The sequence below is a fragment of the Leptinotarsa decemlineata genome, unplaced genomic scaffold, assembly GCF_025532065.1.
Source record: "Leptinotarsa decemlineata unplaced genomic scaffold, Ldec_3_MD MMD2_P_RNA_scaffold_1, whole genome shotgun sequence".
In the NCBI taxonomy this organism is placed as follows: domain Eukaryota; kingdom Metazoa; phylum Arthropoda; class Insecta; order Coleoptera; family Chrysomelidae; genus Leptinotarsa; species Leptinotarsa decemlineata.
Window position 1 is genome coordinate 2,801,694 of NW_027412523.1, and position 16,136 is coordinate 2,817,829.

Below are 16,136 nucleotides of genomic sequence, written 5' to 3' on the forward strand. Positions count from 1 at the left end.
AATGCTCGGGTAAATCCTTAGACAATGGCTCGGGATCTGTATTTGACAGAATTATCGACATTATTGCTTGATCTATTCGCGGGCAGATGGCGTTGTACGTAACTTTCTTGATATATCAACATTATTGCTTGATCTATTCGCGGGTAGATGGCGCTGTATGATATAATTCGAACTCACTTTACATGTATTTCTTCATTTGGAAAAAGTATTTTTTTTAATTAACACGCGCGCCTGCTGCCTTATTTGTAACCCTCCTTTGTGCGCTTGCTGTCTTGAGCTTTGTAGCTGATTTTCAGGCTCCCCTCCGGAATCGTAAAATACCAATGGTCATTTTTCTAAACAATATACGGCTGATTGATCCCAAAGTTGAGATAAAATAAATATAGTTTGAAAAGACTAAAAAACAAGCTTTTGTAGCATACGAAACTACAAAATTAAAAATAATTATAGTTTAAAAAAGTAAAAAAACACGCTTTTAAAGAACATCGAACTAAAAAGTTGAAAATAAAATTATTTAATTTTATTTTCAACTTTTTAGTTCGATGTTCTTCTTTAGTTTTTCAAACTATATTTATTTGAGTATATGTACATGATTAGTTATTATGGGATTATCGCCAGCAGGAAACTTTTTACAATAGGGTTTTTGGTGTAATCAAAATTATGGGACAGAAGACAAATTATTGCCCACTTTCAGTGTTTTTCACAGATATCAAACCAAAACTTTTTATTGATAATATTTATTCAACTTCTGCAGTTATTGTCGAAACATCATAAATTTTGGAATATATATCAAAGACACAACCATTTATACAGTAAATTATTTTTTGACTAGCGACTCCAACTTCTAACTTCCCAAATTAAAAACAGAAGTCATATTTTAACCGAATTTATTTTTCACACACACCAAAAAGAAACATTTTAAAAAAATACTAAGCGGTAAATTTTTTCATAACACGTTCTTTTCACAGAAACCTCAAAAATCACAGGCTATTGAAGTTAATCAGGAATTCAGTCAATGTTTCTGTTCGTTTCACGTCTCTAAATATTTTGTTGATCAGAATTTTCAAGAAATATTTAACAATCGAAACAAAATCATCAGAATTCTGACACCATTTCAAATGATCCTTCAAAATGAATTGAAGATAAACGAAATGGGACTTTCGTACGCTTCTAGTTATCGCTACATTGCAGACCCACAGTTTTTGGGCTCGCCGCCTCGAATTCATATTCATCGCGAATTTGGAAATGAACCGCCACAATATCCTTCATTGGAACTATCAATTTGATGATCTTGCTATATTTTTCCGGGATTTGTCTAGATATTGGTGGCGGTCACTTCCAAACTGTCGATGTGAATTTCCGTTTTGTCAAAGAGATTCCATGAAAAACCGTAGGAAAGTCATAAACATTTTTCAAAACACATCGGAATAAACATTCACTCACAACTACAACTGTACAGAATTTATTGAACTATTTCAAATACTTTGCTAAGTTTCTCGTATCTGCGTGAACTGCATTGTTCTTGTCATATTTCGATGGCGAAGGTAAAATAAATAGGTTGTATAATGAGATAAAATAATACTACTTAACAATACTTTGAGAAAGGATGGCTTCACCAACATGTTACAAATTCTCACATTGTCTATATCCGTCAGCCTTTAATCAACAACCGTTTCTTAATTGACCTAACAGATTTCTTTCTAATGATTTAAAATTAAAACTATAATATGAAATTCTTCGTGAGAAAAGAAGCGAGTATTCTGGAGTAGGCCATGTGTGAAGTGACAGCCGTGTCGTATCCCTTTCATCTGAGAACCATTCACGCAGACGTTACTTAAAAAAATAGTAGACAGACAGGTGGAATCGTCTTTTTTACTACTTATCTACAGATGGGGATGTTGCCAGCTAAAAAGGGAAAAGAGCATCAATTCAAGGATTTTCGGAGTTGAAGTTGAACCCTGTAAAAAAATTAATTGCACAAGAATATTGACAAAAAATGAGCTGTATGTTCAAAAAATTAGATGAATTTCCATTTTTCCTCAAAAAAAAAATTCATACTATTCATATTAATTTTCATTTCGTCCCCTTCAAAGTAGTAGTTCCTGTCAGATATAATACAATTGTACCAGCTTTTTCTCAACACCCGAAACAGTTCTGATTTGCACTTTTTGGTACGTCCTTGAGCAAAATTTGAACATTCATCTCATTTTCTGAACAGTCCACGTAATATGGACGTGAATTGCTGCCCCACTCTCTTAACTTTCGAACCGAACAAGATATCTGGGTCGTAAAAATCATCCAAAAAGATATAATTTTTGTCACAATGAAGTTCCATCACTCGTCGCCGAGAGGACGATACCACCTTTTTTTTTTCCAATATATTTTTATTACTGGAAATAGAATAGAATAGAAATTTAATCATCATTAAAAATTTCATACATGTAGTACATACAGATATAAAACTTTATCAGACTAGTCAGAACAGAACATAAAGCAACTGCGCAGTTAAGTAGATATATTAAAAAGATGCAAGAACAGTGATTAGATTAGTCTTTTCAGAGTAATTAGCAGCTTTATATTAGTTTCAAGGATATGCAGGCAAATTATTAATATCATTACAAAAAAAATTATTCAACATGAGTTCCCAATTTTATTCGGCCTAGGAACCGTATTTGAGCATACATTTTTGTCAAAACCCCAGCTGGTTCATATCAAATCAAATCAAAATATACTTTATTGTCGAAAAAACTCTTGTTTTGTTGACAAAGTAAAATATACACATACAGAAATACACAAAATTATGTAAAATATAAATAAAATAAAATTGTTATATAAACAATATTTTTAATAAAATAAATTTAAGAAAAGCAGTATATAAACATATACATTTATCAATTATTAATTTTATTCAATGGAATGAGTGTCAATAAATAAATAAAATATCAATTATAAAATGTTATTTGAACATTTTGTCAATTTTACGACTTATAATTTAACAGTCGTTAAATTTATAGGAAATGGTTCACAACAATAAATTTTGAATTGTATAAAAAAAAATTTAACAGTCTAATCGAGTATCCTATACAGTACCTGCAATAAATTACAGATGACAGTTCACGATTTCACTGGAAGTTGTCATTGTGAAATTCTTGCAAACTATAATAGGGTCTGCTCGCGAGAAGTTTTTTTGTGTATTTTCTAAAGCTGTCAATACTATCGTGGCTATTTCTAAAATGAGACGGTAAGTGGTTATAAATTTTAACACCGTTATAGAAAATGGAGTCCTTTACTAGGGATGAAGAAGGCAATGGTAATTTAAAATTATTTTTAGATTTGTGGCGAGTGCTATGACACAAAGAAATATATTCAAATTTTGACCTATGTTTGTATATAAGACATGCAGTTTCCATTACAAAGAGAGCCACAACTGTCAATATATTCTTATCTGCAAATAACAGCCTACAGGAATTGCGCGGTCATAGTTTAAACACAAATCTAATGGCTGTCTTTTGCAGTTCAAGTACTGAATCTAGCAGACTAGAGTTACATACCCCCCAGAAAGGAATGGCATATCTCAGTTGAGATTCAATTAATGCATAATATGCATTCATAGCCGTGGTAGTACCAAGTTGGCTTGAAATAATTCTCATTGCACAGCACCCTGAGGAGATTTCATTCTTCAATTGTCAATATAAAGGCCCAAACATTTTGTGGAATCTTTATTTTCAATCTTCTCATTTTCTACAGGCATATCTTCTAGAGTACATGTGAAAGTTACTATATTTGTTTTTTTTATATTGAGAGAGAAGATTCGAGTCACACCAAGACTTGATTACATTTATGTCTCTGATTATCTTATTATTCAGATCTTCAACAGTTTTACTATGCCATAAAATGGTGGTGTCGTCTGCAAATAAGGTAATTTTTCCAGAAGTGTTTATACACAGTAAATCATTTATATATACAAGAAAAAGAGTGGGTCCCAAAACCGATCCTTGTGGCACTCCATAATCTATATTAATATATTTTGCAGTTACATGACTTTTTACGACTTGACTGCGCCCAGTTAGATAGGAGTCGAACCAATCCAAAGTAACTCCCTCACAGCTATAGCAATGTAGTTTCTGCAAAAGTATTTCGTGTTATACACAGTCAAAAGCCTTTTTTAGGTCACAAAATACTGCTGCAGCTATATCTCCGGCATTTATATCTGAATATACGTCATACAGGAAGGAAAAAATTGCATCTTGGGTGTTATTTTTAGCCTGGAATCCTGATTGATTTTTTTTGATGATTTTTTGAGCAGTAAGGAATTCATTGAGACTTTTTTTCATAACCGAAGTGTTTATATAGTAGTTTGAATATTTCCGTGTTACGACCCGAAGAAAGAGAAAGTTATAAATGAAAAATAATCCATTGTAACAAATAACTATTTATTGAGAAGAATAGAAATTTTCAATATATTTTCTGATAATAGTACTAAAATCCGGCTTTATGTCAGACAGCTGGATGCGAAGATCCGAGGCTGCATCAAGTCTGTTTCTGTATTCATTTTTTGTGAAGGCTTAAGCTGAAAATTCAGTCTCACATCGTTAAGTCGTCACAAATAAAAGAACAAAGACAGCTTTTTCAACAATCGCATGGTATTCAGATCTCCGACAGAGCGCGCAAAACACCGTGACCCTTCTACGGAATCCCAGGGTTCCGCGGACCACCACTTAGAAATCTAGTATGTATCATACACTTCAGATATCACGTATTTCCTCAAAAACATGAGTTTCAACTAATATCAAGTTTCAGCAATATGAGGTACCTCTTTATTATGACGAGCTGGTCTGGAACAATTATCCAAAACAATGTATATGTATAGGTAATATTGGTATCTTAGAATGACCCGCTGCATTATCTGATTTGACACCCATAGATTTTTGTAAAGATTAGTGAAATCTAAAGTTTACGTTACACAACCGCCATCTACTCCAGAGCTTATGATTAGAATAAGAGGTGTTTCTAACGAAATTACCCCAGAAATATTCCATAATGAATTTGTGCAAGTCTAGGTTAAGAGTGCTCAAAAGAATTATATAATCATGATTGTCTATGTGTATATTCAATTTATAAGCACAGAATCTCGGAAATTTATGTTGACATCTTTTCAATGTGAAACAGTGATCTGTATGAAATGGTGACCAAATAATAGAGCCATTTTTTAAGCGGGATACTATTGAGGCAAGATACACCGTTCTCAGAGAACCGAGTTTGCAGTTTCGTAATATAAAGACCAGCAGTTTTGATGTATTGACAGAAATATGGTTTTATATGATCTACAAATCGCAATTGTTCATCTAAGATGACTCCTAGATTCTTCATTGAAGTGACACGTGTTAGTGGATCACCATTTAGGGAGTATGAGGTGTGAAATTTTCTGTTCGCTTTGTAAAAGCTGACAAAACTACATTTGCTGATGTTCATGTGTAAATTGTACTCAAGGTACCCTTGAGGTACTCCTGACGTTATGTGAATGATAGTTGACCTAGCATTTCATACCCTGAACTGCTGAGATCGGCCAGTCTAGAAGCTTTAAAACCATGATAGAGACAGGTCTGTGAAACCAAACATTCCCATCTTATGTAATGATATGTTGTGATCCACATGATCAAATGCCTTGGAGAAGTCTGTATAGACCTTTTCCCTCCATAATCTCTTTAATATTCTGCTCAGACACCAATAGGTGGGTAACTGTAGACTTTTTCATAGAAGAAGTTCTTTACATTGAAATTCAACTGATCAGTTATCAAGCTATCCAGAAGTTTAGGTAGGGAGGTATGGTTACATATACCATGGTAGTTTTTTGTCTTGTTTATTTCCTGATTTGAAAATTGGACGAACGTAGCTAGCTATGTTTCCATAGGTCATGGACGATTCCTGTATCTAAAGAATATTTGAAAAGGAGATATATTGGATATGTTAATGAACAGACACAATTTTTTGGAAAGTAGCCAGGAATGCCGTTGGGGTCACTGCTCAACTTATCTGCCAAGGATACTATTTCATCAAAAACTTAATGTTGAATAGAGAATTGAAATACTCATCAAACGGGTTATAACAAGACACCCTTTACTAAAAAAAAGGTGGTAGCGCCATCTCGGCGACGAATGATGCAACACTATGTTGTATGACCTTGATATTTCGTTTTGTTTGAAAGATAAAGAGGGGACACTTTCTAATAACTTGTTATTAAGGTCTGAAACACATAGCATAGCAAGAACTTACTTTTTACACTGGAACGTATTTCCCTTTAGGAGTATACCAAATCTGACCAGTTACCAAACGCCTTAAAATTTCTTTGGAGAGTAAACTTTTTTCCTTCTGGATTTTCTTCAGTACCCCTTTGTTTTCATGAGCTCGCCTGGACAGGTAGGGGAGAACTTCATTCACAGGTCCATAAGGGATGTATTTGTATGCAGAATAACCGGATTGACCTTGAAAACGAAAGAAATTTATATTGTTGTGAAGCATGCCCTAAAGAAAATAACACCGGACGCCGCTGGTAGCCATAAATCAATTGTGACGTAGCCAAGATGGCGTGCAGCCGCGATTATTCTAGGCTTCGCGCCGTTTTGAAGTAATTCTGCCGAATTCTCTATCAACGAAGAGATAATTCGTTTAACGCAGAGGTTCTCAAACTTATTTTGTCGAACCCCCAGTTCGAGAATTAATTATTTTCTAGCGCCCCCCAATTTTTTTTACTTTATTACATCTTAAGAATCACAATTGCAGTCATTATTTCAATAATTAAATTATGTGTGTCATGTGAAAATAAGATTTTCTGATGAGGGTAATGTAAAACACCATTTTGTAATATTAGGAAAACTTTTATTCATGTTATTAAAACAGACATTTCAATTTGAATTTTAAAACTAATATAATGTGAAGGATGAATTTGATGATTTTTAAAAAGTTTGTTAATATTAGGCTCGAATTTACTCAAAAACAGCCGTAAGTCACCGCATTCGGTAATCTGCAACCAATTTCTCTTTTTAGTCAGCAACGGTCGGTCGGTAGCTAAGCGGTTCGGCGTGGGTGATTTGTTCACTCACTCGAATTAACTGCCGTGTTGGTCGGTGGTTCAAGCCCTAGTCTGAACGATCGATCTTCACTTGCTATCGTTCAACCCGTGTTAGGAATCACACGTTAAAAGGTAAGACCTCGTTAATCCTTAGCTCGCACTGCTGAGGGTTGTCGTTCGTAGGGGTGCGACAGCTGGTTAACGGATAAACAGATTTTAACAGATTTAACGTTGCCACAGCACTAAATCCACGTTCACACAAATACGATGACGGGAATGCTATCAAAAATAGTTGAACGGTGGACCACAATGCAGGGTACAATTGCAGGATTGGCTTTTGTAGCCAAAATTCTTGGTATCTATTTTTGAGTTTTATTTACTCGTTCATTATCAGTTCTATGAGTTTTTCTTCAAGCTGTGGTGATCTTGCTGTATTGACATTTGAAAAAGGATCCAACACCCAGTCCGGTATTTTCAATTTTAAAATGTCCTGGAATCGTTCTGCGAAATCACTGTGTAGGTTCTCCAAATGACAGCAGTAAACAAGCAAGTCGTCGTTGTTGAAAGATACTGCTGACAAATTAGGGAAATTGCGGAACTCACGTCTGCCGATATTATTCTTGTTTAAGAGCAATTTGGCTACAAAAGCAGCAATGACTTTTTTGTTTCAATCAAATTCAAGTTATCACCTTGAAGTTGGAGATTGACATCGTTAAATAATTTATACAGGTCTGTCAAGTACGCAATATCATTCTTTGAAGTGATGAGGTTGTCGTGCAATTCTTTGTCTTTGTTTTCCAAGAACTCTATTACATAGTCAAATAGATTGTAAAATCGAGTCAGACAGTTGCCTTTTGATAACCAACGCACTTCTGTGTGAAATAGCAATCGGTTGAAATCTTCATCATTAGCAACTCAAAGCTGATTGAATAATCTGTCATTTGAAGAGCTGTTTTTTGACAAAGAAGGCACTTAGGCGAAGATGGATTTGTGGGATTTTCAATAAATTCACATTTCATATATTCCGCGCTATACTGCCATTTCTTCTTTTTTGCTTCCGACATAATTTTGTCTTCAAAAATGACGAAGTAAAGAATCGAGTATTAAAAACCTGCTAGCGACACCACCCACAGTATTCACCACCGCACGTACAGCACTTTACCTAGCTAGTCGCTAACTAAATTCACTTATTTTCGTGATATCGTCGAATGACATTATTGGTTGGATGGCACGCGCGCTTTTATATGAGGCAGCGGGCGGGCCTAGTACTTTCGAGAATGGAGACTAGAAACTTCTCGCTTCGCATTGAAGCTTACCGCCATCTATTGCACAGTTTGACAACTATCGGACAGAAAATAGTTACTGTCTAGTCCCCTAGATAGCGTTACACGAGGAAACACGCGTCAAGCGTAAAGGAGCGGTGAAGTTTGTGTTAAAAGCAAAAAAACATTTTTAAATTAGCCATCGCCCCCCTAAACCGCTTCCACGCCCCCCAATCTTCTCCGTGGCCTTTATTGCCCCCCTATAGGCCTTCAACGCCCACAAGGGGGCGTTATCGCCCACTTTGAGAAAGACTAGTTTACCGTATATAAACGCGACCCACTCACATATCGGGGAGGTCAAGTTTAGTGGATAGTGCGGTACAGAACGATCTAATAAGGCGATAGACATTTGAACAATCTTTGAAGTTTTAGTCAAAATGTTTGGTTAGATTAACAGTGAAATACAGTTGAGTTTGATTATTGTACATTGTAGTCAATTATTATTGAACCCACGGGGAAAACGTAACAATATTTTCATCTAAGATCTTTGCAGAGCATTCGATACAGTCCGTTATAAAATTTCAGTAGAAAAATATTCAACTTTGATACTAGGGGAGAAGTTCTGGAATGGTTTCAGAAAACCATTCTTAATTTTTGTCGTTAGATTATGTGTATTGTTTTTTTATTTATATTGCAATCTCTAATATAAATAGAGTGGGTTTTTGGGACAAATGAAGGAGTAGTTGCAGATACATCTTTCAGGTGTGAATTATTTGTAGGTTAGACAAAAATGAAATCATCCCCCCCCCAAATAACATAAAAACATGAAATTCCTACCTAACGGAAAGGTGATATAATCACACATGGCTAACAACTGTCCAAAACAGATCACTTTATCGCTTGGTTCGATTCCAAACTCTTTCATCTTCTCAATGGCAAATCGGACCGTGTCTTCATTGTGAGAGGCTACCATGATGGCAATTTTTTTATCCTCCCCCTTTTCTTTGAAGGCTTTGATTCTCCTCAGGCATTCGGTCAGAGTATTGTGGTACATTTCTGAAGTTGCTTCGAAACTAGGGTTCGTTGGGTCAGGATAGCCCATTGCAGCAGCTCGGGCTCTTTCCTAAGGACAAATATCATTCAAAGATCAATGAAGTTGGACACAGAAGAGTTTTGTACTGTTATGAATGGTCTATATTTTCATTTAATTATAGTGTAATCCACTCAAAAAAATTCCTTTTTCTTTCAGTTTTCATTACAATTGAAAGTTCTGAGTCTTCAATAATAATAACCGTTTGTTGCACATCAGGATTCACCCAGTTACATGAAATGGAAAACCTACAGTGACGTACGTACAATTACATTTTTTACACAGAATTTGATGTAAATTCTCCGATCTAGTTTTTTCGATATAAAAAATCGCAGAACATGCAAAACCCATCCAACTTTGATGCCTCTCACCAAGAAACTAAACACGCTAAACAGCTGAAGCTGTGAAAATATTTTCGAGACCAACATAACAACATTTAAAAAAATCGCTAACCGAATGTATGTATAGTCCGGTCAAATTAGACTAAAAAATAAGAGTGAAGGTATATAAATTTACAACAAGCTGCAAATGCGTGTAATCGTTCAAAACATAATTAAAAATGAGATTTTAAAATTCCGAATTATTGCGATGCCTGGAAAAAAATTTATCCGAGGTCAAAGGTCAAAAATCTCGAAAAAAATTGATTTTTCGCAATTTTCAGGAAAACGGTAAGTTTTACCATAAAATAACTTGATATGAAAATTGTAGATCATAAAAAATTTACAACTTTTTGAATCGTCGTATCTCAGAAACGGTGGCTCTAAGAAAAAAAAGTATTGATACAATTTTTGTAGAGAATTTTATGATCTACAATTTTTATCCGAGGTTATTTTATGATAAAATTTACTGTTTTCCTGAAAATCGCGAAGAAACAATTTTTTTTCCAGATTTTTGACATTTGACCTCGAATAATTTTTTTTCCAGGCATGGCAATCATTCGGAATTTTAAAATATCATTTTTAACTATGTTTTGAACAATTACACGCGTTTGTAGCTTGTTGTAGATGTATGTATCTTCCAATGTCTAGATTGACCGGATTAGTAGCCCGCGAAATTTGAGTCAACTTATTTTTTGAACAATCCACATAGTTGCAAGATCGTTTTGAGCGATGATCATCAATTCATTTCAGGTTTGCGCGGATCTCATACACCAAATACTTTGTCTATTTCCCTGTAAAATATCAAATAAAAAGATTTACCTGCTCAAGATATGCTCCTCGAACAAGTTTAGCACCAAAATAGAAGTTCTGTCGTTTCGCCTGTTCCAAATCGGTAGCAACTTCAGACAAGGCGTTCCTCAGATAACACTGATAGGTATTGAAAACGATGGCCTTATCCTTGTTGTATTTCCTCATGAATTCGAGAGTGATTCGTGTAATGGCTGGTTGGAAATATGTCTGCTCGGCGTCTACCATGATGCGGACGTCCATATCTTGTGCGGCCTGGAATGGATGATAATGAAAATAATATTTTTTATTCGCTTTCAAGATCATACGAATGACATTAGACATGTTGCATACAGAAAAAAACAATCATACTTCTAAATCATACAGACTGTACAAAATTGAGAAAAATAAAAGCCGATTTATTATTATTATATAATCATATTATTATTATATAATCATAAATCAGCAACATGGATTCAACTGTCGTAGATCTACCAGTATACATCTACTCATTTATCAACACTTCATAATGAATGACATCAGACATGTTGCATACAGAAAAAAACAATCCTACTTCTAATCATACAGACTGTACAAAATAGAGAAAAATAAAAGCCGATTTATTATTATTATTATTATATAATCATAAATCAGCAACATGGATTCAACTGTCGTAGATCTACCAGTACACATCTACTCATTTATCAAAACTTCATAATGAATGCCTTCAAAAATAGACACCAGGTTGATTCTACTTAGGAAAACATTCTGAAATGTTTCCATCTGGTGTACCGCATCTGGTTCCATCTGGTGTACCGCAGGGATCACATTTAGGACCATTAATTTTCAACCTATTTGTAAATTACTTGAATAATGTTATTCTCTATAGTGAATTTCTTTTGTTTGCTGATGCTCTGAAGCTGTACAAAGTTATTCACGACTCATCTGATATTGAATTATTACTTATCTAACTTTATACGATGGTGTGATATAAACTTATTGCATATAAAATCATGCAATCGGAACTGGAAACAACAAATACAATGGTAGATGTAGGAATCACTCTTGTCCCAAAAATGTCATTCAAACCCCAGATTGCAAATGTTACTTCTAGAGCACTAAAAATGTTAGGTTTCACTCTTAGATCTGCAGAGCAATTATATATCTCTTCCTTAAAAAATCATATATTGCTCAATTGTTGGATCAATAATCGAATACAACTGCACAATTTGGTGCCCTTCATATAATGTGGATATTGATATGCTTGAAATTTTTCAAAACAAGTTTTAAAGGTACTCTGCATACAAAATGGACATTCTTAACTTGAATAACGATGAGATTGGAACCTTTGCTGTTAAAGTTGAATAACTTTTTTCGAGATCAATTGCCCTAACACCGAACTGATATTTTTGCACTCGACGCGCGTTTCGCCAACAAAGTTAGCATCCTCAGGAGAAGAAAATTGATACCTAGTCTAGTCTGATTAATCCTTATATACTAAAATTTGTTTCTTCACAAACTACACTTAAACGATTTGATCTCCACTAACTTTATTGAAAATAATCATAACATGTTTCGCTAAAACATTAGCTTTTTCAAATGATTAATACATCCAAGCATCCTTACATTCATATTTATATACTACAGGTAACCACAATCGAGACTACCTGTAAGAAATTACCTGAATCTCTACATCACATACCTGCTCGATTATGCTTACCTAAAGCAAATTGCCTACCATCTACATCAATAATAATTCTTTATGGGTTTTTTAAGAAAACAAATTAAAACCCATAAAGAATTATTATTGATGTAGATGGTAGGCAATTTGCTTTAGGTAAGCATAATCGAGCAGGTATGTGATGTAGAGATTCAGGTAATTTCTTACAGGTAGTCTCGATTGTGGTTACCTGTAGTATATAAATATGAATGTAAGGATGCTTGGATGTATTAATCATTTGAAAAAGCTAATGTTTTAGCGAAACATGTTATGATTATTTTCAATAAAGTTAGTGGAGATCAAATCGTTTAAGTGTAGTTTGTGAAATTACTATGGATCTTCATCAAGTAACGGCCGAATCAATCAGAAAACTAAAATTTGTTACCTGAGGTTGTATACCTGAAGTCCAATATGGAATTTCTCGGTAATTAACTACCTGCAAGTTCTTAGTGATTATTCTCTTCCTAATAGAAGATTAAAAAGCGGGCTAAACGGGATGGGTCCCTTATCGCCATTCATGCTGTTTTTACATTTTGCTATTTCTAGACTCTCACATGCATCGAGTAGCCTGGTGTCATGCACATGCTCAATCATAAACAGGAGGCTACAACTTTCAAATCCCACAGTACCAAAGATATATTGTTTACCAAAAATACACAAATCTGGAATCCAATTTGGTACTGAAGAGCCTTAGGGCAAGTGTCTTAAGGCGAAACACGTGTATACCAGTTAGGGTGACAGTGTTCCATGTGAGTACAATTTATTACCATTCATTCAAAGTAGAACTCATGTGAATGATATCTGATTCTTATTCCTCCACGAATGTTCGATATACAAACTGAATAGAGAAAAGTATCTTCTGTATAATTCAGTGTTCATATAGAAGTATTTGTTTCGAAAGAATTTTTTCTTTCGTGTAATTCAATGTTTATATGAAAGTAGCTGTTTCAGGAGGACTTTCTTTCAGTTTGTGTCTGAAAGTTACTTCTTTGCATGATCTACACATCCATGTATAGAGTTACTTATTTTCAAATTGATTAATCCTTCCTTTATTTGGAAGATTCTCTCATCTATTTTTTTGTATCAGATGGAGTAGTAGAAAGCCAAAAACTACCGACATCTATTGGATTTTTTTGCATACTCCCCGTGATGCTACGGGATAAGATAACTGGAACACATTAAATAAAATTATAAAACAATAATAAAATACTCACTTTCACAATGGTGTTCATTCTCCTTATCATGTTCCTGAACATTTCTTCTTCCTTTGGAGAAAGCTGGGTAATCAATCTAATCATGCGTCCTGATTTCAAGTCGGGCACTCTGAAGGTAGTACTAAGTTCTTGGTTATCATCGATGATACCGGACCAAGGGAACAAATGTAGAACACTGTAGAAATAAAACAAGCGAATGAGACTGAGAGGTCAGATCTGGAAGATATAGACATTCATTGGTGGAAGCGCAAGAAACAAATAGCAGAAGATGGCAAGCATTTGATTCTTCAGATTTCTTTGGAGAAAAGAAAATCTGTAAAATCGACTATTGTAAGTGTATACTGTGTATTTCATCAAAGACCATCCAAAGAATTTCTGGAATCCGTGAAATCACTGAAATTTTCAGGGTTGGATTATCCCTCATTTCTTATGTCTGGGTTCTAAAATGGGTCAATCGAAGATGCACACTAATAAGTATGAAAGTTAAAATTGGGCTCACTTTCACTTGTTACTTGATAACGGTTAATTTTTCCATGTAAATACCACTGGGAAGTGTGAAGTTCAACGTAATGAATAATTGTCACTTTGTGATTGTCAGTTGTTACTTGCTAATTGAACGTGCATATACACAGTAAACATCACTGAATGAATCTACTCTTTTTTATCATCAATCAATTGAATTGACAGAAAAAACATTCGAAGAGAAAACATATTCGATATTTCGAAGATAACTCTCAAAAACACGCAAGCACGCATATATGTAAAGTTGTTTTTCGGATGTTCATACGTTGTATATTCTCAGTATAATCTCAGATGGAGTTATCAAGACTTGTTTTTCATGAGAATTCTCAAAAAAACGTTGACAGTGATGTTCTGATGACTGCCTACTATGCTAATTTTTACTCTGCAATAATGTTTGGTATTATCATTTGGAGCTTCAGTCATGAGCTGAACAGAGTATTTCTCTGCCAAAAAAGGGTAATCAGATTATTTTTTGGTATGAAGGTCAAAGAATCATGTAGAGGAATCTTTAAAATGAACAAATTATTAACATTATCAGCGATATAAATTTTCGAGTCATTGAAACTTTCAGTAAATCAACCAAGCTACTTTGAAAAGCATCATAAAACACATAGACAGACAGACAGACATAATTTATTTAATCATGTTATGCATACAATAAATACATTTATGACAGGTCAAAAAGAGTGCAGATGCACGCTGTACTGGGTACAAAATTAAAAGATAATATACAATTATTATTGATCATTTGAAATAAAACTTAACTGCTAGGTAGAATAAAATATAGGTGCTACAGAACATCACATAGCAACATACATATAAGAAAGTAATATTAAGTGAATTAATCATTAACTGTAAGTACTATTCATACGTATGGAACAATATTTAGGAATGATTTTTTATATCCGATACATAAAAAATCTCTATATGAAAGAAGTACTGCCTACAGTGCGGCATGTGGGAGCCGGCACATGCTTTCGTGAACGTTTCACAACCTCATCCCAAACATGTTCAATGGGATTCAAATCCGGACTTTGCGCAGGACAAACAAACCGCATGAGTTTAATCTTGTCAAGATACTGAATAACGATCCGCGCAGTGCGGGGCCGTGCATTATCATGCATAAATGTTGCGTCGTCTCAAAGAAAAGGCATGTACGGTCTTGTAGAACCTCCATCAGGTACCTATGCGTATTCAATGTCCCATTCTCGGTGAAGACTAACTCCGTGCGAGCGTCAAACGAAATGCCTCCCCATGCCATAACTAATCCGTCACCAAATGGAAGTCGCTCGGCAATACACGCTTAAGCATATCTCTCGCTTGGTCGTCTCCAAACTTGTACACGTCTATCTGAGCCCGTGAGGCAGAATCTCGATTCATCGGAAAACAATAGATGCCTCCAATCCGCGACTTTCCAAGCCAGGCGTTCTCATGACAAATTCAATCTTACAGTCCGGTGTTCACGGGAAAGTGGCGGTCCAGTAGCTCTAGTTCGAGAAGATAATCCAGCAGCATGGAGTCGCCTCCTCACTGTCCCACTCACTTATGTTTACATTTCTGTCTTCTTGCAGATGACTTCGAAAGAAAACTGCTATAACGATTTGGTTTTTCAAGGCACTATATACGAGAAAGCGGTCATCCATATCTGTTATAGTCCAGGTTTTCGAGTTAGCAAACCAGTTTCGTGGTACCGCCGCCATACTCATTGGTCACTCGAGACACAGTTTGGCGCTGACCGCGACCATTTTCCAAAGCCGCTACAATTCTTGCCGCAACAACAGAATTTATGTTCGTTTCAATACACCAACATTGACATCAGTACACAAACAAAGGGCAATGGGGAATGTTCCTCCTGACGAAAATCAAGTAGTTTTCATGAAAGAGCAATTTGAACTCACCATTTCAACCTTTTTCTTAAAAGAATTATTTGAATACTTAAAAAAGAGGAATGAAATAATGCATTCAACATTTAAAGGGATTCGTTTCTATTTCACCATTTGGCAACATCGGTTATAGCTAATAAAGGACAATGAATCTGTTACCTGTATGAGACAAAGACGACATATTTCAGAGGCGTGCTGTTCTGTTCACTT

At 34.9% G+C, this 16,136-nt stretch overlaps 1 protein-coding gene across 4 annotated transcripts in view; it reads right to left on the reverse strand.

The window, feature by feature from the left end:
• Window positions 1-870: 870 nt before the first annotated feature.
• Window positions 871-16,136, reverse strand: part of slgA (proline dehydrogenase slgA) — a 67,362-nt gene continuing 52,096 nt past the window's right edge. For 2 of the 4 annotated variants that reach the window (XM_023174642.2, XM_023174644.2), the window contains 5 exons: window positions 13,522-13,696; window positions 10,621-10,863; window positions 9,169-9,454; window positions 6,274-6,482; window positions 871-1,958 (listed from right to left, as the gene is read on the reverse strand). In XM_023174642.2, the coding sequence (XP_023030410.2) occupies window positions 6,277-6,482; window positions 9,169-9,454; window positions 10,621-10,863; window positions 13,522-13,696 (910 nt within the window). In that variant the 3' untranslated portion in view covers window positions 871-1,958; window positions 6,274-6,276. Of the gene's footprint in view, window positions 1,959-4,416; window positions 4,571-6,273; window positions 6,483-9,168; window positions 9,455-10,620; window positions 10,864-13,521; window positions 13,697-16,136 lie in introns of those variants that run through there. The other 2 variants (XM_023174643.2, XM_074178427.1) reach the window with 2 other exon arrangements.